A 24,434-nucleotide genomic window follows, 5' to 3' on the forward strand; every position below is an offset into this window, starting at 1 on the left:
AAAGAACCAGATGCATCATAACATCTCAAAAAATAGCTATTATTGTGGTTATTGCTGTCATTGTTACAACAAGAATAATCAGTGCTGGTAGCATAAGTAAAATTATTTCTACTATGCACCTCTTAGCAGGTGGCACAAATTAGTCACAATTCTGACGCTCCAGCCCTAATCCTCAACAGCGTCACTGCCCTGCTGTCCATTCTGTCGTCACTATCCACCTTTTCTTCCTCCATTCTCCTTTGACAAAAATCAAATCTGATGAAACTCACGTATCCCCAGAACAGCTCATCTTGGTCTGCTGAATCAAGCAAGCAACCGGGGCTTGCGGGAGCACCAGGTGGAGATGGGGAAACCATAAAGTGTGACTTCAGGTGGCATGTGGAGTCAAGAATGCTGATAACCTTTACCTGGCTTGGCCCTTTGCTCTCCTTAGGATAAGCCTTGGCCAAAATTTCCATAACCAAACGAGCCTCACTTTTGTGTTTCAAACATTTCCATTTCCTTTAATAATCATATTCAATGTCTAATGCTCTCCCACTTTTAGAAGCTGACTGAACCTAAACTCTATTAAGACAATTTAGTTCTTTGCTTCTTTTTCCTTCATTTCATTGGCAGTTTACTTATTAGAGTGTCACAGCCTATACCATCGAGCACTTTGGTTTTTAGGGGGTTTTCCCCTCCCATTTTATGAGTTGTTCCAAAGAAATACATTCCTGTGAATTTTATGCTTTCCTGTGATCATGATCATTCCATTATTTTTATATTTCCTCATAACTTTTATTTGCCCTCAGGAAGAAAATTTTATTTGCCTTCTCTTGAATTAGATTTTGGTTTAATGCCCAAGAAAAAAATCCTGCAAAATGAGCCCATATCCAGACAGTGCCATATCTAAGGAAGCTGAGGGAGGGCTTACACCAATCACTTTGAGTTTTATTCTAGTTTTTACCAAGATTAAAAATAAATGCATAAAGGGTGAGAGAGATTGAGAATGGAGTGAATACAGTATATTCTTGCATTAAAAACATCAGGGAGCCCAGCTTGGTTTGGGGGGAAGAAAAAGGATCTCAGACACCTACTGTGTGCAGGCATTCTACAAACTCATTTAATGCTCTTGTGAAGCTGAGATCCCAGTTTCCAGAGGAGGATATTAAGGCTCAGAGAAATAAAAGAAAGAAAAAAACAAGCAAAAAACCTTGACCAAAGTCAGGTGTTTAGTAAGTGCCAGAGCTAAGGTGACATTCTTCCCAATTTCTGCAGGTGGCTCTAGAGCTGTCATTTATTAGCCGTGTGACTTAGAGGAATCCCCTAATCCTCTGTGCCTATTTCCTCACCTGAAAAATGAACCATCTGGATTAAGAACTACAGGGTCTGTAGATATCCCTGTAGCTTTAACATTCTGTGAGCTCAGTGAGTGTGTGAGCACGATCAGGATTGGCTGTTTATGAGCCAATCGGGCATTGGAAAAACACCTCCCTATCAGGCCAAGGTGGGAAGGGGAGGATGAAAGTTAGAAAAAAAAAAAGAAAAAACCAACAAACAAACTTTGACAGAAGGTCTATAAAAACTGTGTGCTCCCAAAGGTTCGTCCTATTTGGCAGCTGCTGCCTCATCCACACCTTCACCTAAGAGGAGTCTCCTCTCCCTAACTGTAAGTAAAAGAACTTCCTTCATCTACCTGGACTGCACCTGGGAGTGAGAGGTTGATGATGGCATTATGCATGTAGAGGATGAAGTCTGTTTTAATTTTCAGGAGAAACTTGATAGTGGCCGAAAATGGGATGTTGTGCTGAAATGATCATTTTTCTCCCTAAGTATAAATGCTCATCCACACCTTTGCTGACACTTTGAGTGGAGGCAAAATGTTCAAGACATTCGCTAGTTCTCAAGGTTACCTTTATGAAGGCTCTTCTGTCTTCGGCCTGGGAGAAACAACTTGAATACACTTAATTGGTTAGGTTCTAGTCATTTCTTGAGATTCCCGCTCATTTCTGCTCTCCCAAAAACAACTGCTTATTGTAGTGATTTATTTACAGACCTATCATCTTACATCGCTTTCTTTATTTTCTCCCTACAACCACTAGTGCTGGCACTGAAGCTTCTTTGTCACAGGAATGAACTCCTGGTATGTGTTGCCCTTGCCTTCCGCCACTGCTCAAATGAGAACATGGAACAGCCTTGAAATCGCCACACAGCACCACCGTCACTTGCTTATGAATTGTCAGACTTTCACTTGTTTGATCCTTCCTATAACATTTCCTACTTTGAAGGTCCTACAGCTTAACGTTATTTGGGATCAAAAGCTGCTGATGTACTTTGGGACATTTGCTCTACTATCTCAAAAATAGACATGTTGTAAGAATATGTTATCTTTTATTTTTTTAAGATTTTATTTATTTATTCATGAGAGACACACACACACACAGAGAGAGAGAGGCAGAGAGAGACACAGGCAGAGGGAGAAGCAGGCTCCATGCAGGGAACCTGATGTGGGACTCCATCCCAGGTCTCCAGGATCCCACCCTGGGCTGAAGGTGGCGCTAAACCGATGAGCCACTGGGGCTGCCCTTTGTTACCTTTTAAAATAAACCTCTCTAAATAGTTATCTAGGGCTCCATTGGCCAACTGGGATCCAGCAGGGGCTCGAGCTCAGCTGCCATTTGGCCATGGCACATTTGGGGACCACCCAGGCCTAGCTAGAGCCTGAGGTTTTGAATGCAGTGTAATTGCTGTAAACATAGAAGTGCCTTTGACTTAGGTGTCTGTTTAGAAGAAATGGCAACATTCAGCTGTCTTTTTGAGTTACCCCATGTGTGTTCAAAGGCACCAGGCCGTCATTAAGGCATTTCACTGCACTTGTCACTGTGACATTGGGGTGGGTGATGAAGCCGTGGGCTTCTTCACACATCTGTATATAAAAATCTTGCTCACTGTGCCTGGAGATCATAGGCTTTCAATGACTGAACCCCTCATAAACCCCTCATGTCCTCTTGAAAACCCATCTGCCTTACACATTGGAGAAGTGAATGGACTCTACTTCTTCATATTTCTCCAGGAGTTAAATATTCATATTTTACAAATCGTTATCTTTTCACAGAACCTCTTGAAGGAAGGTAGAAAGAAACATACTACAGATTTCATGTGCTATTTTGCTGAAAAAGATCAGAAAAAGGATTCCAAGTCATAAGCCAGTAGGATGTGGTTTATAATCCTAGAGCGTCACAATTTAGAAGGGGCATCAGACACATTCTTTCTGAACCTCAGTTTCCCTGTCTTTAAAGTTGGCAGTGTTAATATAGATATCCCTGAGGTCATTTGCAGCTCTGTTTTTCAGCAATTACCTTCTATTCTCGTATTTTCATATTCACAACCTCCTCCCAGATTTGTATATGTGTCACCTGTTAATATATTATGTGTAATAAAAATGTCATATATAAACCTATTCATTGAGAAATCAAATATTACAAAAAAATTATAAAGTAAAATGTGAGAGTCATTCCATCCCACAGGTAACCCCAGGGTGGTTATTCTCCTTACCTAGATCCACAAACAGTATGTGTTATACTATTATTTTTTAATTAAGAAAGAGTGGTATTATATATTACATATGTCTCTGAAATTTGCTTTTTCTCCTTTTTTTTACTTAATAATATAATGTGAACAACTTCCCATCATACTTGAAAAACAGATTGGCTCGAGACTTCAGTGAGCAGACGTTAGGAGCACAGAAATCATTCTCTATGGTTACCCACTCCCAGCTGGCCGCCTGTCTCCTGGGGACGAACATTGGTCTGTGACCCTGTTTTATGATTAACAGAGGGGCAACATTTCTGCTGATATAGAATAGACCTTTAGTCCCTCTGTAGAAGTTTAACTTCCCAGAAACAGTATTGGTTCCATTTGACCTTTTCTCTGTTTTTTTCTGGTTGAGTCAGCACACTTAGACTGAAAAAAAATAGCTTGGTAGTAAATAGAAACATGGAATCTCAGGTAATTATTTAAAAAAATTTTTTTAAAGAGAGAAATAGTCATACTCAACATTTTCATAATGCATTATAAAACACCTTTATTTTATCATGCAGTTAACTCAACAAATATATTTTGAGTAACGATGATGAGTAAGGTGCTCACAGGTCCCAATAGATCCACTTAGCAATGAGACAACCAGAGCAGATATTCACACCACTTATCCCACAGTAAACTAAGACTCAGAGAAATTACTGACTTGCACCTGGTTCCTGTGGTGAGAAGGAAGCAGAGCTAGTCCTTGAACCCTGGTCTGTCTGATCTGATAGTAAAACCTACGTGAATGTGTAAGATATTCGTGAATTGATGAGGTCTGTAGTGTATAGATGAGGAGCTGCAGCCTACAGATTTTGGGTACTCTGGGGGTGTCATCAACAAATACTCCGGGGCTGTTATCAAGAGTTGCCTTAGAGTCACCCACAGGCCAATTCCTTTCACCAGGCTCACTCTTTCCTTGCAAGAGGGGAGTACTGTCACTTATCCCAACTCTGTACCTTATTAGTTAATGTCCTTGCACAAACAATTCAACTCCCTCATGTTCTTTCCTTATCTATTGTATGGTAGCAGTGGGGGAAGCCCAGCTGCCTTTTGAGATTATAATAAGGAATGAATTATATGATACAGGTAAAGCAATTAGCAGAGCAATTAGCATTAATGGTAACTTGCTATTATTGGGCTATGTTTTCCTTTTGTTTCATTAAGGAAACATCTTTGTTCCTTAGTTGTGAATTCCTTTATGCAGTTACTTAACCTGAGAGAGAAAAGTTGCATTTTGGACTCTGAAGGTCACCAACTTCAGGTTGGCTTTTATCTGCATAAAGATCTAGTGGCCAGGGAACCCTAGGTGGCTCAGCGGTTTAGCGCCTGCCCTCGGCCCAGGGCGTGATCCTGGAGACCCGGGATCAAGTCCCATGTCAGGCTTCCTGCATGGAGCCTGCTTCTCCCTCTGCCTGTGTCTCTGCCTCTCTCTCTGTGTGTGTGTGTGTGTCTCATGAATAAATAAATAAAATCTTAATAAAAAAAAAAGATTTAGTGGCCAGGTTTACAGGTAGTAATCCCTGACTACAATGCTAGGAACTAATATATAAACAAGAGGAAACTCTACCTTCAGGTGGCTAAAGGGGAGGGGCTTTGGAAGAATATCTTTTCTAGAGATCATGGCCCACTAGCCTGTCCTGTCCCCAGTGACAGCACTGTGGTTGCACTCTTTTGGGTTAAGATGAGAACCCTTGTTGATGTGAGAGTGGCATCAGTGATATCAGTGATACCTTCTCATGAACTAGTTCAGTAGTCATCCACTTCTATATCAAGCCTGCCTTGAAGGGATGAGGAAACGTGAAGGAATTGATTTACCATGGAGGGCAGGACTGGGTGGCGAGCTCTGCCTCAACCTAGCTGAGACCTTGGACAAATCAATTAACTACTTTGAGTCTTAGCTTGCTTGTCCATTAATTAATGAAGAGAAGATACTAGTTGCCCTGGTCACCTCATTGCTGAGTGGACCAAATGAGAACTGAGGTGTCCCTAGACTTATAGAAAGTAGAAAGTAGTCATGGGATACCTACCCTATGGATGAGTATATGAGAGGAAGGAGACCAGGGAAAGGAGGAGGTCATAGAATTAGATAGGAAGCCACTCGAGATAATCTTTACTACCAACTTTTTTTCTTTGATAGTCCAACACATGCAAAATTACTCTTTCTAGCATCCAACATGAGAGTCCTATGAGCTTGCATTTTCAAGACTAGCCCAAAGTGGCAGCCAAGCAGGGACAATGATCCCCTTCAGAGGACCACTGCTGAGGAGGTTGCTTGGATAGGGGATCTTCAAACCAGAGCTTCTCCTTGCTAGAGCAGTGAAGCTGAGAATTACTGGGGCAGGAATCACCATATGACTTTGACATCCCTAGAGTCCATGGGAACTTCTAGCCCAGAGGCACTTAGGGAAAATCTTCCCCATCTATCCCAAATGCTGTCATAGGTCATTGAATATAAGAAAAAAGAGCCTTACACACCATAATATCTATGTCCCAGAACTGAAAGGAGGTTAACTGCAAGGCCAAATGGCAGTTTCTCCTCTCAAGTTTGCTACCCAGAGAATAATACAGGCTATCAGAACAAAATGGGAGATGGCCATAGAGGCTAAAAATCTCACTGTCCTGGCCTCAAGTCATTCAGAGCACCCAAAGCCACCAGAAATCCACAGAGAGATAGTCAGTTACTGGAGGGCTATTTATCAGATTGGAGTGGGTCACCAATGAGCTGGTTCAGTCTCAGGATCAGTGAATCCAAAGGTCTCCTGGAAGACATTCTATTTTAGGATGACCAGGAAATTTGGCATCCCACCTTCATCTACTACGGCTAATTGCAACTACTTAAGCTCAAAAGGGAAAAACCCAGACCTCATTTGTTCCTACAGTTATGGAAGTGGGCCAAAGTATAAGAGGGGCCTAGAGGGTTTGTTTGTACACCTTGGCTGTGTTGGTCATGAATCTGGCTGAGCCACCTGCAGTTTTCTTCAGGACACTCCTGCACTCTTTTCCAGACCTGTCACCATGGCCCACCAATTTCCAGCCCTCACCTCAGAACAGAAGAAGGAGCTCGCAGAAATTGCCCAGCGCATTGTTGCCAATGGGAAGGGGATCCTGGCTGCAGATGAGTCTGTAGGTGAGTGCAAGTAACGTCATACAACAAGCGTATTCTTATTTCTACAACTTAGCAAAGGAAAACAACAATTATATTTTCTTTCCTTTCAGAGCAGTAAAGTTATGCAGGAGTGGGAGCAGAAGACCCAGTAAGCATAGACATTTTGAGTCCTGTAGTTCCGGTAGACAGATTTCTGAAAAACCAAGAGAAAGGCTCAAGCCCTCCATTTTAAGGCCCCTCACCAGGGATCATTCGAATCTAGACTGTAGCAAGGCCAAGAACTCGTAAGCAGTATGAGATCAGATACATAGACCTCTGCTGCTAATGAGAAGTCAGTGTAAAGTCAGCTAAGGAAGGGCAGGGGAGGGCAGGGAAGCACCTACGTCTGGAACAGGGAAGGATTTGTGGCTGAAAGAAGCCCAGCACGGCACAAGGGAAGGTTGTGGCAGGCCAGTATGGCCCCCCATAAAATGATGGAAGCCAGAGAAGTCAGGAGCCTATCCCATCCTCCCTTCTATGTACATCTAGTCAGATTGAGGGCTGGACCTGGCTCGGGAAGCCTGAGGGCCTTACATACATACTTGGATCCAATGGTGGCTTCCACCCTGACCCTGACATGTCCAGTCCATACAGTTCCTGCCCAGTATCCTGGCAGCAGCCAAGGTCTTTCCCCTGGGAGCCAAAAAACGAGACAGGAGTTCTAAATTTCTGAATTAAAAAAGAGTCTTGCCATCCACCCTGCAGAGGGTCACTAGAGTGGAGGAGGCCAGCAATCAAGCCCTGCCTTATCACTAAGCTGTCTTTGGCCCACCCACCTTAGGCACCATGGGAAACCGCCTGCAGAGGATCAAGGTGGAGAACACTGAGGAGAACCGCCGGCAGTTCCGAGAAATCCTCTTCACCGTGGACAACTCCATCAACCAGAGCATCGGGGGTGTGATCCTTTTCCATGAGACCCTCTACCAGAAGGACAGCCAGGGAAAGCTGTTCCGGAACATCCTCAAGGAAAAGGGGATCGTGGTGGGAATCAAGGTGAATACTTCCATTCTAGGAATGGAACAGTCACCTGGCAGGGCCAACACTCTGAACACCCTCATCACCTAGTTGCTGTTCACTCTCCTTTCCATCATCATCCTCCCCCTGAGGACCAGATCCTCTTCTAGATTTTTCTGTCCGTACCTTCTTCTTTCAATCAAGTTTTCTACAAGGTACTTAGTCTCCAGCTGTCTCCATTTCCTCATTTCTAAAATGGGAATAGCAGTGCCTACATCATAAGTCTCTTGTAAGGACTAAGTTTTTAAAAACAGTTCCTACCACATAATTATTACTTAGTCTAAGATCGCTATTATTATTAAAGCACTTACTGTTCAGTTGTAACTCAGTCTTCCAGAACTTCATGAACTTGTCAGGAGTGAAAACTAGCATCCGTTGAGTGCTTCCAAGCGCTCATTTAATCCTCCTCGTAATCTCTGGAGGTCAATTCAGTTCCTATCTGTATTTTAGAGATAAGGGAAGAAAACCGAATTACAAGGCATAGCATAACTTGCCCACAGCAAGGCAAAGCCAGAGCCAGTTCAAACCCAGCCTGGCCTCCTATCAGGCTCGTGACCTCAGCTTCTGCTATGCCAAGAGTAGGGGCTGCATCTTTATTCTTTTGATTTCCCAGGATAATGTAGTGCCCCGTATGTGCAGGTGCTCACTAAATGTCTCTTGAACAAATAATGTAATAGAAGCTGCATCCCAGGTACTGTCAGATTACTTTTCACTTCTCAAGCTCCAGGCCTGTGCTTTCCATATGTTCCATCCTCTTAGTGTTAACACTTTTATATTGTTCCTTCCAGGTAATTTCCCTTCCACTCTGATTGAATTATGTGTGTCCCCACCCTCACCCCACTCCCCACCCCGACTAATACACCTTCCTTTTTTTTTTTTTTTTAATACACCTTCCTAATTCAACTCCTTAACATGTGAAAGATGAGAAATGGTAGTAGGGGGTGGGGGGGCTCTGCTTTTGTTTTCCTGGGACCCTTGACCCCTGCTGATCACTTGTTAATTATTTATATTCACAGTTAGACCAGGGAGGTGCTCCCCTTGCAGGAACCAACAAAGAAACCACCATTCAAGGTAAGGATATCACCTGCTGTTAGGAGTCATGCTACTATATGCTAGAAATGAAGACAAGCAAAGAGATGAGCAAGGGAAAACAAAATAAGAATTTCACCCTGGTTTTAGAGCCACACACACCTGCTTTTCAATCCTAGCTCCTCTCTACAATAACTGTGTAACTTTAGGCTACTCATGTAAATGTTCTGAGTCAGTTAAAGCAGGATGACAATATCTACTTTGCAAAATAGTTGTGCGGATTAAATTAAACAACGTATATAAAGTGCTTACCACAGTGCTTTGCACAGAGAAGATACCTTGTACCCCAGAGTATAATTTATAGAGAAAAATCTGGCAACAGAAGAGAGGAAAGATCCCAAGCTTGGGGATCACACCCACCAGGGTTAGACTCCTGGTTCTATCATTTACTAATTAGACAATTTTAAAAGGTACTTCACTGCCCAAGGGGGACAAGTCTGAACCACAGCATTAGGTTAAGTTAAGCAGAATTTGAATCTCAGCTCTGTCACTCATTAGCTTTGCAAACTTGGTAAAGTCACTTACCCTCTTGAAGCCTCCGGTTTTCACATCTGCATAATGAATATAGTATTAACTAGTAGAATTATTATGATAATGAAATGAGATAAGGTGTGCAAAATGCCTAGAATCCTGCCCAGAGCATAGTAAATACTAAATAAATATTAGTTCCCTCTATTCTTCATATGAAGTATAAAGCCCCAGGTTAAGCTCAGTATTGGGATTAATGTTTACCTGCCTGGATGTATTCAGTCCTTAAGCTCTGCTGACTGAAAGGTAAGGCAAGGAAGGAGTCCTTCACTTTATCAATGTCCCCATGGATCAGGAACACGGGTGCAAAGAAGCCTCTTTCTCTTTTGTGACTTGCAGGGCTCGATGGTCTTTCTGAGCGCTGTGCTCAGTACAAGAAAGACGGTGCTGACTTTGGGAAATGGCGTGCTGTGCTGAGGATTGACAACCAATGTCCATCCAACCTTGCCATCCAGGAAAACGCCAATGCCCTGGCCCGCTATGCCAGCATCTGTCAGCAGGTGCACTGCCTTTCCCCTTAGACTAAAAACAGTAGGAAAGAGCTTTCTTCAGAGCCCCTCTTTCCAATTTTACTATCAGTACATGAGCCTTATCTCACTACTATATCCTGGTGGCATTTTCTATCACTCTTGTAGCCAAGCATGGTAAGGAAAGATTTGGTCCCACCAGTCAGCTATGAGCCCAAAAGGCCAATGCCATCGATGGCTCCCCTCAGCCAAAGTTCTATAAGCTGAGTCTTAAGAGTGGTCCAGCCAGGGCACTTGCTTACCTCTGCTCCATCACATCTAAAACATGATCCCTTTAGATCCCTATCTCGAGAGTGATAGCTCTGATTTAGCCCCAATCCAAATAATATCTTGGAAGATGGTGACCTGACACTAGTTTCCAACATATGTTGAAGTGTCTCTGGGATCCCAGTCAAGTCTGATTTGCTTGTGTGGGTGTTATTTTGAGGTTACCTGAGTTGTGGGCACCTGAAGATTCCCAATTAGAACTATAAACAGTGCTTAATTCCTTAATTAACCCATACAAGGGGCATCTTTCTTAGTGATTTAAGTTTGACTGCCCTAAGTTTGCCCAGGAGAACTTTTTTTTTTTTTTTTAACCTCACTGTTATTTTTTGGCTAAGCTACAAATACTCACTAGAGATCCCATTAAATTTCCTTGCACTGTCTTTAAGTCAGCACATGGCATTTCTCCATAAGGGCTTCATTTTATACCAATTGCAACTGTCAAATATCTTCTTAAGGAAAGGATCACAGTGAGCAGAGCTGCACTTTATCTCCTCCTTCTTCCTTTTTAGAATGGGCTGGTACCCATTGTGGAGCCAGAGGTCATTCCAGATGGAGACCATGACTTGGAACACTGCCAGTATGTTACTGAGAAAGTAAGTCTTGAATATAAGGGTCCCAATTCCAGTTGAAATGTCTTATTTTTAAGTAATAGCTGTAACTTAACATATATCAGTTGTTATATACGAAATATTCTTCAGTTGGAATCATGATGTAGCATTGAGAAGGTAAGGGGGTACGTAACAAAACTTGTACATTTTTGGCACAGTGGTATTCTCCATATGGAAAAAAGCACAGTATTTGCAGTACCAAGAGTTGTATTTGACAATCTATAATCTCAGCTGCAGGACTGTGGGTAAATCCTGTGTTCTTTTGGGATCAGTTACATTATATGTAAACAAAGAAATTTAAAAATAAGGTGAGAGTCACATGACAAAATATCATTAGAAGGTACTCTGTTCGTATTGGCAATGTAACCTGACTTCACTTTCTCCACTTGGACTGAGATGAGGTCTGAAAGTGCTTCCATCTCTAAAATGTATGTTCTTATGACTCCTTAGCTTCTGTGGGGTTGGAAAATGGAGGCCAATTTATATGTCCCCAACGAGCTAAATCAAAGCAGACTCAACTGACCAAAGGGAATGATAGGAAGGAAAGAGTGGAGGGGATCTAGAAAGCAGAGCCATGCCATTAGTCCATGCAGTGAGTAGTTAGAGTAGAGGAAGGGGGGATAGGCCAGATTGGTTGTGCTCAATGATTGTGGCTTGAAGTTGGCTGTGCATTGCCCTAATGAGGACTAGGGGCTAGTTAGGAAACTTTGGCCAAGCCACATACAAGGATTCTTTGGTTTTGCGTCCCTGCAACATAAAAGTGCCAAGGTCAGCTGACTGTCAGGCTAGTTCTGGGTTTTACCTTTTGAACCTCTTGTCCCTCAGGTCCTAGCTGCTGTCTACAAGGCCCTGAATGACCATCATGTTTACCTGGAGGGCACACTGCTGAAACCCAACATGGTGACTGCTGGACATGCCTGCACCAAAAAGTATACTCCAGAGCAAGTGGCTATGGCCACTGTCACAGCTCTCCACCGTACTGTTCCTGCAGCTGTTCCTGGTAAGTCTTCCCTTCTTCTCTGACTTGAGGTCTTAGCCCTTATCTTGGGAAGGAGTTCCACCAGCATTTGTGTTTGCTTAGGAGTCTTGTATCCAGGAAACAGAGCCATGTATTTCACAAGTGGCCAGCACTTCCCCTCATATTCCTTAACACCACATAGCCTGAGTCTCCCAAATTCACATCATCCACTGATTTCCTCAATACTTCACCATCTTCCTTATCTATTAAAGCCCTTCTTGCCTCAGCCCAGCTAGCTTTGGCAAAAGCAAACTAATTTTTCTAACCCAGTTCCATGCAAATCAAGTAGAGAAAGGATTGAGGCATTACATTTCTTACAGGCTCATGGTTTGCTTTCTCAAGCTGGGTATAGAAGCTGGGAATAGTAGAGTGGAATTGGCTTCTCTCCTTGCAGGCATCTGCTTTTTGTCTGGTGGCATGAGTGAAGAGGATGCTACTCTCAACCTCAATGCTATCAACCTTTGTCCTCTACCAAAGCCCTGGAAACTAAGTTTCTCCTATGGACGGGCTCTGCAGGCCAGTGCACTGGCTGCCTGGGGTGGCAAGGCTGCCAACAAGAAGGCAACCCAGGAGGCTTTCATGAAACGGGCCCTGGTAAGATGCTACTTCTTCTTCTTTTATTTTTATTTTATTTTTTTTAGATTTTATTTATTTATTTTAGAGAGAGAGAGAGCATGAGAGCAAGCAGGGAGGGGGCAGAGGAAGAGAGAGAGAATCTTAAGCCAACTCCCTTGCCCAGCACAGAGCCCAGTGTGGGGCTGGATCTCACAAGCCTGAAATCACTATCTGAGCTGAAATCAAGAGTTGGACACTCACCCAACTGAGCCACCCAGGTGCCCCAAGATGCTACTACTTCTTATATACTTGATCAAGTGGATACTAGGAGCCTTGCTCTCTTACCTGGAAAATCATTGCTTTCTCCAGGCCATGATGTTATCGTCTACTAGATATTTGAAAAGGAGACATTCGAGTTCAGTAGGAAAGGTGGGGGTTAGGGAGAGTTGTGAATCATCCACACTGGGAGTATTGTTGATGACAGTAGACAATCAGTAACAGTAGACAATCTCCACAGAGACACTTGAGAGAGAAGATAAGAGGGCCAAGGACTGAACCAGGGCACTTTTCATTTTAGGAAGATGGAGAAGAAAGCCAGTAAGACAAGCAGCAGTAATAAGATAGGATGTGCCAAGGATCCTGGGAACAAATAGAAGCAAGTTTCTAGGGGGTCAGGAATAGCATACTATAGAGAGATTCAGAACAGAGGCTGAGCAAAAGCTGATATTGGCATTTGGGAGCCTGAGTGACCCTCAACACCACAGTTTCAATAGAGAGGAGAGGAAAGGTGCTCATTCGAGAAGACTATGAGGAAAATGCCCAGAATGGTTACCAGAAGAAATGAAGACAAAAAAGGATTTTATTCGATCAGTAACCATTTGTTTTTGAATGAATACCTACTGTGAGCCAAGGACTGGGGTGAACAACGAGGACACAGATACTAGCTTCAGGGAGCTTAGAGTTTAGCCAAATAGGAGAGAGCTGGGCACATTTCAATGTAAAGCAAAAGGAGCCAGAGGAGAGATTAAAGATGAGGACAGTGGAGATAACTGAGAGGACAAGGAGTTGAAAGAAACAGGAATGTGTAAGATTTATTAAATGCAGGTGGCAGAGGTGGTCTCAGAAAGGAGGGAAGAGACAGGAAAGAAAAAGATGGGATTGGAATTGGGTCTGTAGAGGTGAAGGGATGTAGTGGTTGATAACAGTCGAGGGTGGCTATTGAGGGGGATAAGGGAACCGAGATTTCAGTTTTAACAGCAGGGAGGTGTTGGGACAGCTGCTGAAGTAGTCTGTGAGGAGACTCACCAACAGGATGGCGACACATCAGGCAAGGTGCTGCTGAAATGAGAGTGAGTTTGCAGTGCATTAACTTAGATCCTGAATTCTCCTAATATCTCTCTTAATCCGGCAGGAAGATCTAGAGCAATCTAAATGGGAAATAGCAGGGTAAATTTTAATAGGGAGACAGAAGAGTACTGAATTTGAGCAATAGCCATAATCTACTTGGTGATCACAGAGGAGGCTGGGAGAGGAATGAAGTGTAGCCAGAAGTTTGGTGATGAGGCACTAAAGGGAAGGCAGACCCCAGAGAAGCTTAGAAGATGTCTCAGGGGCATAAAAGAGGTGTGAAATTTTAGAGGTAGTGCTTTACTTTGTTAGGATGGAGAGCTGGGTGTGGCTGCGCTGGTGCGTGGCTGACGAAGCAGGGAGATTTGGCTACTATGATGGAGGGATTGTGAAGGTAATGGTAGCGAAGGGCCATCCACACTAAAGAAGGGAAGCTGAGCTCATTTAGGATGGTGGTCCTCAAGCTCGAGTATGCATCCAAATCACCTGGATGGCAAGTGAAAACACAGACTGTTGGACCCCCTCAACTGAGTTTCTGATTGAGAAGGCCTGGGGTCAAACCAGAGGATTTCCATTTCCAAGAAGTGCTTAGGTCCATGCAACATGCCTTAAAAATCACTGTAGATGTAGAAATAAGTCCCAGAGACAGCAAAATAATAGCAACAGGGACTTGAAGACATGGTACTGTTGAGTGGTGCTCAAATATGATTATTGCAGATTTTGTAATTATGGACTCCCCTTTAATTGGATTTTACACAAGGAATCAAATGATAGCACAAAAGTATTCTTATGGGCAAATATAGAAATTTTTTTAAAAGAATTTTTAAAATCTGCTGTGTTATACCTCTGGCTGCACCTTGCCTGATCCTTTGGTATAACATCTGGTCCATTTCCTAGCAAACTGCTTCCACAGCCATTCCAAGCTTCTCCACTGTTCAGTTTGAAATACCCATTCCCTTAACACTATATCAGTGAGGTTTCTTAACTTCAGTTTCTAATACTGTTGTTGCAATGTTGTTGGTACTACAAAGAAACTTTCTTTTTTTTTTTTAATTTTTATTTATTTGTTTGTTTGTTTGTTTATTCGTGAGAGACACAGAGAGAGGCAGGGACACAGGCAGAAGGAGAAGCAGGCTCCACACAAGGAGCCTGATGTGGGACTCTAACCTGGGAATCCGGGATCACACCCTGAGCTGAAGACAGGGGTTCAACTGCTGAGCCACTCAGGCATCCCACAAAGAAACTTACTCAGTAATGGACACTAACTTCAGCTTGCCTGAGATAATGCTCAGAAAACTGGGATAAAAAAGGAGATAGTGTATTCTAGAAGGCAAGGAATGCTATTAACACCAGTATTTAGCAAAATCACTGTAAGGAGAAAGAAATCCAGATGCAGGTGGAGCTGGTTTTAAATGAAAGACAGAGGGTCAAATAGAGGGTTGCGTTTGCTCTAACCTCACATCGTCTCTCCTGCTTGTTTTTTAGGCTAACTGCCAGGCAGCCAAAGGACAGTATGTTCACACAGGCTCTTCTGGTGCTACTTCCACTCAGTCCCTCTTCACCGCCTGCTACACCTATTAGAGCCCCAGGCCCACCAGCCTGCCTCCAGCTCCTCTAGGTGCCTTGATCGGAGGGCTGAAAGAGAACAACTTTTCTACTGACCCTGGAAATGAGACAAGATCAGACTGGGACTGTTGGAAACACAATACCTGTTAAATTGTTAGACACAGCGAAAAAAATCCGTTCTTGAAAACTAAGGCGCGGATATTGCAGATCTGATGAAATGTCATGCAATTTCCTTGTGACAGCTTCAGCTTCCCAGGCCCCAAGAGTATCCACCTAAGAAAAGAATAGACTTGAAAATAAAGCCAGCTTGCCATTCGAATAACAACCACCAGATATAACACCTCAGAAGCTGAGTGTGGAAAAGTGTGTCTTATTCAACAATCTTAGCAGTGGTAGGTTATGAAGGAGGCAACTGCAACCAACAAAGAAATAAAATGTTCTAGAAGCCTTCAGCTGGTATCAGGTTTCACTTTCTGTTCTTGCTTCCAAAGGGTTCAGTATATTTTAATACCTTTGATTCCACTAGAAATGACTGACAGTAATGGTCAGGGTTCTCAACTTGGGCTCGTCACTGGAATAATCTGCCAAAAATGTGAAAACTCAGATGCTCAGGCCACACTCCAGCCTAATTAAATCAGAAACTTTGGATGTGGGATCCTCTAAGTATCAGGGTTTCTTAACAGCTTCTTTGGTGATTCCAAAGTATTGCCAAGTTTGAGAACTACCATGCTAAATTCAAGCCTGAGGATATTTTAAAATGAAAGCCCTTCATAATATGAAGCAAACCAAAATGTAAAATGATTTCAAGCAACATGCAGAATGTAATGGGAGAATCACTGTGGCTTTGATGCCTGCAGCATTCCTTTTGAAGTGGCCCAGATTTGGTGACACACTACACTCCCTCTGCACATCTATGCACACTGCTTCATTTTGCAGTAAATACTGTTTACATAATTATACTTTATGGGCTTTCCATTTTCAGAATTGATCTACAGAAAAAGCATTAAAGACAACCATAGGTACAAAAGAGAATTCAAACATTATAATTTTGTACAATATAAAAATGATGATTTTGGTGAAAAAACTAATGATTTATCTGACAGAAGCTAGAAAATGAAAGGAGGAGAAATGGAAAGAAATGAAGGGAACATTAATTCACTGAGCAGGGAGTCAGGATACTACTTAAAATTGATGGATTAGGAAATAATGCTAAAAAAAAGAAATGGTGCTTTAAGTCTATTAAAGGAATTGGGTATAAATCATTAAAATATTCACACATATAGTTAAATATAGAAGAAAGTAGTAAACTAAATTCCTTGTCTTGAAGAGTGAAAAGATAAATGACATTGCTTAGAGTAGATAAATTAAGAACTAGAGGCATACACATAACATTTAGAGAAATAAAGACAGAATTAGTCCAAAGGGACTTTGTCTGAGGAGAGAGACCTGGGAGTGCAGCACAGGGAATATTTTTACATTTAGGATGATAAAACTAAGCCTGGAGCAGTTAAACCACTTGCTGACAGTCACACTTATAGGGGTTTAGGGGCTTAGAGCCGAGATTAGAATTCAGGTCTTTTTCTCCTATAATGGACACATGGCCAGGGAGGAAGGTAGGGAAAAGGCAATAGGCAGCATTCAAAATCTCTGCCACCAGTGTTGTAGGTCTTCTACTACATTTCCTTTTTTTTTTTTTTAATTATTTATTAGAGTGTGTGTATGTGTGTGTGTGTGTGTGAGAGAGAGAGAGAGAGAGAGAGTTGGGGGAGGAGTAGAGAAAGAGAGGGACAAGCCGACCCTGCACTGAGCACAGAGCCCAATGTGGGGCTCACAACCCTGAGATCATGACCTGAGCCCAAAAAGAGATGCTTAACTGACTGGGGCACTGAGGCACCTCAGTCTTCTACATTTCTTATTGCATTCATTCACTCATTCATTCATTCACTCAGCAAATAGTTGAGCTCCTCCCATGTGTGAAGTTGTCCTAAAGCTGGTAATACCTGGTGTGACAAAACTCTTCTGCCAGAAAATTTTTATCTAGAGCTTATGCAGCATCACTGATCCTATGTTGTAAAGAAACCTCCTAGATTCTCACTTATAGGTTTAGTGAGAATCTATAATCAAGGCCAAGTTATTTATTTTGATCCAGACTGAATTACATTTCACTGGGGATGAGGATTATATAATGCACTTTCCTAGCTATCATCTGATATATTTTCCCAACTAAGGCACTATAGTTATCTTTGAAATCTCAACCCCAGTACTTTACTCCATTCAGGATAATATGAAGACAAGTGTTATGAGACTATAGACTTTAATTTCTATTAATTGTATGATCACTGAGTGAATATATTAGCAGCTTCCTACCTTTTGGTACACCGTCAGATGTATTCTAGTAGTTATTGAACACCGACTAAAAATAAAATTTGGTACTAGGCACTAAAGGTAATTAAAAGAAGTTTCAGCTTTAGGATAGGTATGACATTTGCATACCACACAATGAAGCTTTAGTAGTTAAGCAAGAAACACAGATGCCATTGACTGAGGGTTGGGAAGGGGGAGAAGATAGCATTTAGGGTGGGCATCAAAGGAAGGCAAAAGGCAAGGAAATCTTAGAACTTCCTTTGTGTAAGAAAATTTACTGGAAGAGGATGATTGATACCTTGAAGGTATAAGTATCAAAAGCCAAGGTCACAACAAATTATTAAATGCTGGAAGGAATAAAAAGAGGAATTTGGTTTTGCTCTGAAGAGTAAGGAGCAGAGAAAGGAGGGAAAGGTCGGGGAAATGAGCAAGGATAAAGGAAGAAATGAGAAACGACGGGGAAAGGGAGCAGGCAGGGAGAAGCCACAGTCATATGGTTTGGGGGAGGTGACTAAAGCACTTTTTAGACGGGAGAAATATCAAGCAGTCTAAAGACATTTGTCTGCTTGAGAGGAAGAGCTGAATTTCACACATGGGTTTACATCATGCTATTCAAAAACAAGATACTGAGATGATTCATAATGATTCATAATGTGAATTAGTTTAGCCGAAGCTGAAGCCAACTGCGACAATGAGAATATAAGCCTCTAGAACCTTGCAGAAATCTTGGAGCAGGCTTTAGGCACGCAGTATGGGACTTCAAGTCCATCTGATTTAGCTCTCCTGGGGTAAAATCCTCCAGTTGACATCCACATTTTGTTGCAGCAATAGCAGAGGAACCTGGGGTCCAGGGCACTAAGGCAGTTGTTCAAGGTCACGTCACCAATAGGTGAGACTTGCAAAGTCCTCTTGGGAGGGAGTAGGTGGGGTGGTGAAAAGCAGCGGTTCTGGAATCAGACTCTAAGTTCAAATGCTGGCTCTGCCACCTAGTAGCCATGTGCAGTTCTTCATCTCCAAAATAAAAAAAAGTACAGCATCGCAAATTACTGAGAGATTAAATGAGTCAATATGTCTCAATAACAGATTCACATCCCTTATCAGAATTTTCACAATCCTGAAATCCAAAAGTTTTCTGAAAACCAAAAGGAGAAGTTTTCTCCTAAGTTTGCAGCAAATTATTTGGTGGCAAAACCTGACTTGAGGCTGTCATATTTATTCTACTTGATGGAATGTGAAGATAATGTGTCTGATTTTAGGTGCTGACTCAGACCTTCCAAAGAGTTATACAATATATAGCATAAGCTCTATATTAATCTCTAAAATCTGAAAATTTGATTTCTAAAACACATACACTCTCAAACTATCAGATAAAGAATTGTGGACCATCTTTAAACAGTATCTATCTCACATGTAGGGTAAAAATGAATTACCTATGCTTAATAGAGCCCAGAGGGTTCATGTGGTGGCTACCAATTCCCTAAGCCCATATTCTAGAGAGGACTAATGAAGAGACAGGAATAATGGCAAAGCTCAACACAGCCAGTCATAGCTCTTTTTTCATAACCCAAATAAATATGTTTTTCTGGCTGTAACACAACTTGTCCTAAGCCGCCTTTTTTTTTTTTTTAAGTTTTTATTTCTTTATTCATGAGAGGTGGGGGGGAGAAGCAGGCTTTCTGCAGGGAGTCTGATGTGGGACTCAGTCCCAGGACCCCGGGGATCACATGCTGAGCTGAAGGCACTCAACCACTGAGCCACCCAAGCATCCCTGTTCTAAGCCTTCTGAAATGGTCACTCAGTGCTGGGTATCAATCTCTGTAAACACTTAAAAATCAGTCGACAATGGGCAGCCCAGGTGGCTCAGTGGTTTAGGGCTGCCTTCAGCCCAGGGCATGATCCTGGAGACCCGGGATCGAGTCCCACGTCGGGCTCCCTGTATGGAGCCTGCTTCTCCCTCTGCCTGTGTCTCTGCTTCTCTCTCTCTCTCTATCATAAATAAAATCTTGAAAATAAAATAAAACGTAAAATTTTTTTTTAAATTTTAAAAATAAATAAAAAACAAAAATCTTAAAAAAATATCAGCCAACAAGTATTCATTTAACACCTACTGTATACTCGGTTATGTAAAGATACTACATGGTCCTGACCACTAAGATGAGGAAGGCAAGGATACAGTTAGGAAACAAAATGGTAGATAATAATGTGCTAAATTACAGTGATATAGGCGAGGTACTGAGATTAAAGGGGCTTTATAAAGACAGTGGGATGAAATACAGTCTTTGCTACTTACATGATCTTGGATCTCGAGCCTCGGTTTCCTTATCTGTAAAATCGGGTTGCTATGAGGTTAGAAATATTTTATGTGGAGTGCTGGATACATAAGTTGTGAATAAATATCATGTTTTTTTTCCCTGTTAGTTGACTCTTAGAGAAAGGTAGGGTCACTTGAATGGGTGTGAAGAGGAATTAACAGTATATTGACTAGAGTACATATTGTATATATATTGAGGACACTGTTGGAAATTCGATTAGAACGGTTAGGCCAAGTGGAGTGGCACAGTGAAGGGGAAGAGATAATTGGGCAGGGATACTATGGAAAGTCTTGCCTTGAAGTAATGAGAAGTGGGATGTCTGGGTGGCTTAGCGTTGGGCATCTGCCTTCGGCTCAGAGCATGATCCCGGGATCTGGGATCAAGTCCCACATTGGGCTCCATTTGGGGAGCCTGTTTCTCCCTCTATGTGTCTGCCTCTGTGTGTGTGTGTGTGTCTCTCATGAATAAATAAATCTTTTTAAAAAAGAAGTAATGAGAAATAGGAACCTGTAAATTTTTGAGCAGGAAATAATGTGATAAAAGAATAGTACTGAAAATTATTTTTTTGGAAGGTAGAGGACAGGGAGCGTTGGGAAGCTGGGAGGCAACTAAATGTGTAGAATAGCAAATCCAGTATAGGGCCTGGACTCTTGGTGGTGGTGGGTGAGTAGAAATGAGATCTTTACACTGGAGAAGACAACAAAAAGCTCTCATGTAATGTTGCTATTTATCATCCTAATAAAAAGTCTCTGTTGTATTGCAACTCAACAGGCAAGCACTGGGACAAATAATTCAGAATTCTTCTACATCTACTTCTCAAAAAGAGGCTACATACATGCACAGTCTCAGCCCTTTGAGTATGGCAGCAGCACAGTAAAATACAAAGCAGCTTCTGAACAGAGGACTAATTCTTCTGGCAGTTCAGAGCAACCAGGACTAGGCTGTAGTCCAAGGTCTCAGATGTCAGAGAAACCTATCCTGCCCTCTTAAAAAATTCAAGGTCAAACATCTTGTTGCGGCCACTTCCAACTTTTCTTTGTCCTGCCCTGGTTTTCCCTGGGCATTTTATAGGCTAAAGAAGTCAGAATATACTTCTCAGTCCCAGGGACTCAATGACTGTCATGTGATGTGGTTTACCCTTAGCCATTGAACATGAGAAGTATGTTCTTGAGAACATGGCTACTGGAAAGGAAGTAGCACAGGTAGAGATATGCTCTTTTATTTATGCAAAATGTATCAAGACAGCATTTGGGGATGCTAGGTGATTTTCCCCCATTCTTTACACTGTGGAGTACATATGGCTTACTATTCACTTCTCAAAGTTCCCTTGAGGATAAAGGACTCCTTGAAGCAACTATGCAACTGATATAGTATTAACATAGTACCTTTTTTAGATTTTATTTTTTATTCATGAGAGACAGAGACAGAGAGAGGCAGAGACATAGGCAGAGGGAGAAGCAAGGCCCCTTGCAAGGAGCTCAATGCGGGACTCTATTCCAGACCTCGGGGTCATGTCTTGAGCCGAAGGCAGACGCTCAACCCGAGCCACCCAGGTGTCTCACCTGACAGGTATTTAAAAATACTTGTCAGTTGAACTTGTACTAGTTGTGCAGTAAAGTAAATGTACCTATCCTTCTATTTTCCATGAATTTGGTTATAGAGATGGCCTTAATTAAAAAGAAATCAATCAACCTACCCCCACCAAATACCCAAGGCCACAGAACACATTTGAAGTAGAGCAGGAAGGTGAAAAGTATTAAATACTGATTAGGAACAGTACTTTAAAAACATGATTGGAGTATTTAAACTAGATTTTTTAAAACGTTGAAATTTATTCTACAAATATTATGCTCAACTGGGTATGTTTTGCATGCCCCTAGATTTGCTGATGACATCCTCCTTTAAGAAGACAGACGAAAATGAAATGCCTTATTAGAATTAGAGAAATGGAGAATTATAGTGATTTTTTTCTTTTGGCCACCAAAGACTCCTTTTACCTGCTTGTTTTATTATTATTATTTTTTTTTTACTTTTTTTTTTTTTTTTTTTTTTTACCTGCTTGTTTTAAAATGTTATCTACCGTGATTGTTTTTTGTTTAAATTTGACTGGGCTAAGGGATGCTGGTAAAATACTAGGTCTTATGTCTCTGAGGGTTCCTGGAAGAGATGTACATTTGAATCTGTAATGTGAGTAAAGACCGACTTCACTGCTGGTGAGAGCATCAACCAATTCATTGAGGGCATGAACTGAACAAAAAGGCAAAGGAAAGGCAAATTTACTCTCCACCTAAGCTAGGGCTTCTATCTTTTCCTTTTTTTTTTTTTTTTTAATTATATTTATTCATGAGAGACACACACACACACACACAGAGAATGAGAGAGGCAGAGGGAGAAGCAGGTTCCACGCAGGGAGCCCGGATGCAGGACTCAATCCCGGGTCTCCAGGATCACACCCTGGGCTGAAGGTGGCGCTAAACCGCTGAGCCACCCGGGCTGCCCTATCTTCTACTGTCTTTGGACATCAGTGCTCCTGATTCTTGGGTCTTTGGACTGGGACTGAATTATACCACTGGCTTTTATGGTTTTCATATTTGATGGCATGAGATTTCTTGGTGTTCACAAGTATATGAACTCAAAAGTTTCTCCTCCTATTCACTTCCATATTCTCTTAAACTAAAACAAGGCACCACATGATATGCTGTGTGTGTAGTTTTTGGAAAGGTACCCAGGTGAGTATCAGGTGTACCAGTAACATTTCTTAAGCTGAGTGCTAGTTACATAGGATTGTGAAATTCAGAACTGCACACTTAAAATATGTGCCCCTTTCTCTCTTGTGCACGCACATATGCAATTTAAATACAAGGAAAATGTTACCACAGAATTTTATGCAGCATAAAGTCCAATCTTTTTAGGATGGCAATGCTCATCTGCCCTTTTTCACAGGCAGCCTTAACCACCTGCCACTTTCCCATCACCATGTAACTGGAGGCTCACTCTGTAGCTAGTAGGTCTTCTTATAATTCTGTCTTCAGACACAGGCCTTTTTGCCTAATACCTTTTAGTCTGAAGTATCAACACCTCTTGAAAGATTTTACTCCTTCCCTCTTCTTCATGCCCCTCCCTGCTAGAAAGTAACCATGAACACTGTAGTAACCTTGCTTTCAAAAAGTTAATCTTTTTGGCTACACTTTTTATAGGCAATGAAATGTACATATAATCAGGAATTATTTCACTGTTGGGATGCCTGGGTGGCTCAGCAGTTGAGTGTCTGCCCTCGGCTTGAGGCATGACCCTGGAGTTCCCGGATCAAGTCCCACATCGGTCTCCCTTGCATCAGAGAGCCTGTTTCTCCCTCTGCCTACGTTTCTGCCTGTCATGAATAAATAAAATCTTAAAAAAAAAAAAATTCCACTGTGACTAGAGTTTTGAGCTCTCACTCTAGATTCACATCCAAGGATGTTAAAAAATATGTAATTTTAATGGGAATATCTCATATGACCATGTCTCCACATTTCAATATGGTCAGCAGCCAGAGCTTCAGCTAAGCAATACAACCATACATGAAACAGATGCAACTCTGGCAAAAAGCGTGTTTAAGCGCACATGCAAACAGTAATGTATGGAAAACATACTTCACATTAGGTTTTTCAAAATACTGAGAACAGGCCTAAGAACCTCATTATTAGTTGAGATCTTGGCCAGAGAATCATTGGTGTAGAATAGGTAAAACTGGGGAAATTTAGGGCAGGATAATTGAGGCATGAAGTATATTTCCAGTTATTTTTTTTTACTTTTCACTGGACTACAAAACCTGTTTTGAAAATTAACTGTATGCTAACTCCTGAGTACCTCTTTTGAATAGGGAAGTGTGCAATTTCTACACATATACCTTCATATTCACATGTGGACAAATATTCCAAAGGGAAAATTAAAGTGTGGAGGTGACAGAATGTCTATAATATAGAAGAAAGGGAGGTGTTTTGCTCAAAATATTAGGTAGAATTTACAAAGTTCTGGTAATCTGGAATTCTACACTCAGAAACTAAACCTGGATTTAACCTTAAACTGCACTATCCTAAAAAAGGTCACTACAGGCAAAACTTGTTCTACTGTGGTTTGCTGATTGTGCTCCACCGATACTGCATGTTTTCACAAATTGAAGGTTCGTGACAAACCTGCACCAAGCAAGTCTATTGATTCCATTTCTCTAAGAGCATTTGCTCACTTTCTGTCTCTGGGTCACATCTGGTAATTCTTACAATATTTCAAAGATTTTCATTACTATAGTTGCTATGCTAATGATTAGTAAGACTCCTTGAAAGCTCAGAATGATGGTTAGCACTTTTAAGCAATAAGGTATTTTAAATTAAGGCACGTACATTGCTTTCTTAGACCTAATACTATTGCACAGTTACTAGACTTCTGTAAAGTATAACTTCTACATGCAGTAAGAAACCAAAAAATTAACTTGACTTGCTTTATTACACTATATGCTTCACTGCAGTGGTACGGAACCAAACACACAGCATCTCC

The 24,434-nt window shown here is 41.7% G+C and overlaps 1 protein-coding gene across 2 annotated transcripts; it reads left to right on the top strand.

The window, feature by feature from the left end:
• The first annotated feature begins 1,393 nt into the window (after positions 1-1,393).
• Positions 1,394-15,677, top strand: ALDOB (aldolase, fructose-bisphosphate B). Of its 2 annotated transcripts, XM_072727839.1 has the most exons (10): positions 1,590-1,648; positions 2,082-2,122; positions 6,567-6,688; positions 7,488-7,699; positions 8,737-8,791; positions 9,677-9,837; positions 10,641-10,724; positions 11,565-11,739; positions 12,152-12,351; positions 15,145-15,677. In XM_072727839.1, the coding sequence occupies exons 3-10, from the start codon at positions 6,577-6,579 to the stop codon at positions 15,238-15,240; spliced, it is 1,095 nt and encodes a 364-aa protein (XP_072583940.1). In that variant the 5' UTR covers positions 1,590-1,648; positions 2,082-2,122; positions 6,567-6,576; the 3' UTR covers positions 15,241-15,677. The 2 variants fall into 2 exon arrangements, with proteins under 2 accessions (XP_025869098.1, XP_072583940.1); XM_026013313.2 differs by lacking the exon at positions 2,082-2,122 and having other exon boundaries at positions 1,394-1,648.
• The last annotated feature ends 8,757 nt before the right edge of the window (positions 15,678-24,434 follow it).

Source organism: Vulpes vulpes, chromosome 12 (assembly GCF_048418805.1).
Source record: "Vulpes vulpes isolate BD-2025 chromosome 12, VulVul3, whole genome shotgun sequence".
Classification (NCBI taxonomy): domain Eukaryota; kingdom Metazoa; phylum Chordata; class Mammalia; order Carnivora; family Canidae; genus Vulpes; species Vulpes vulpes.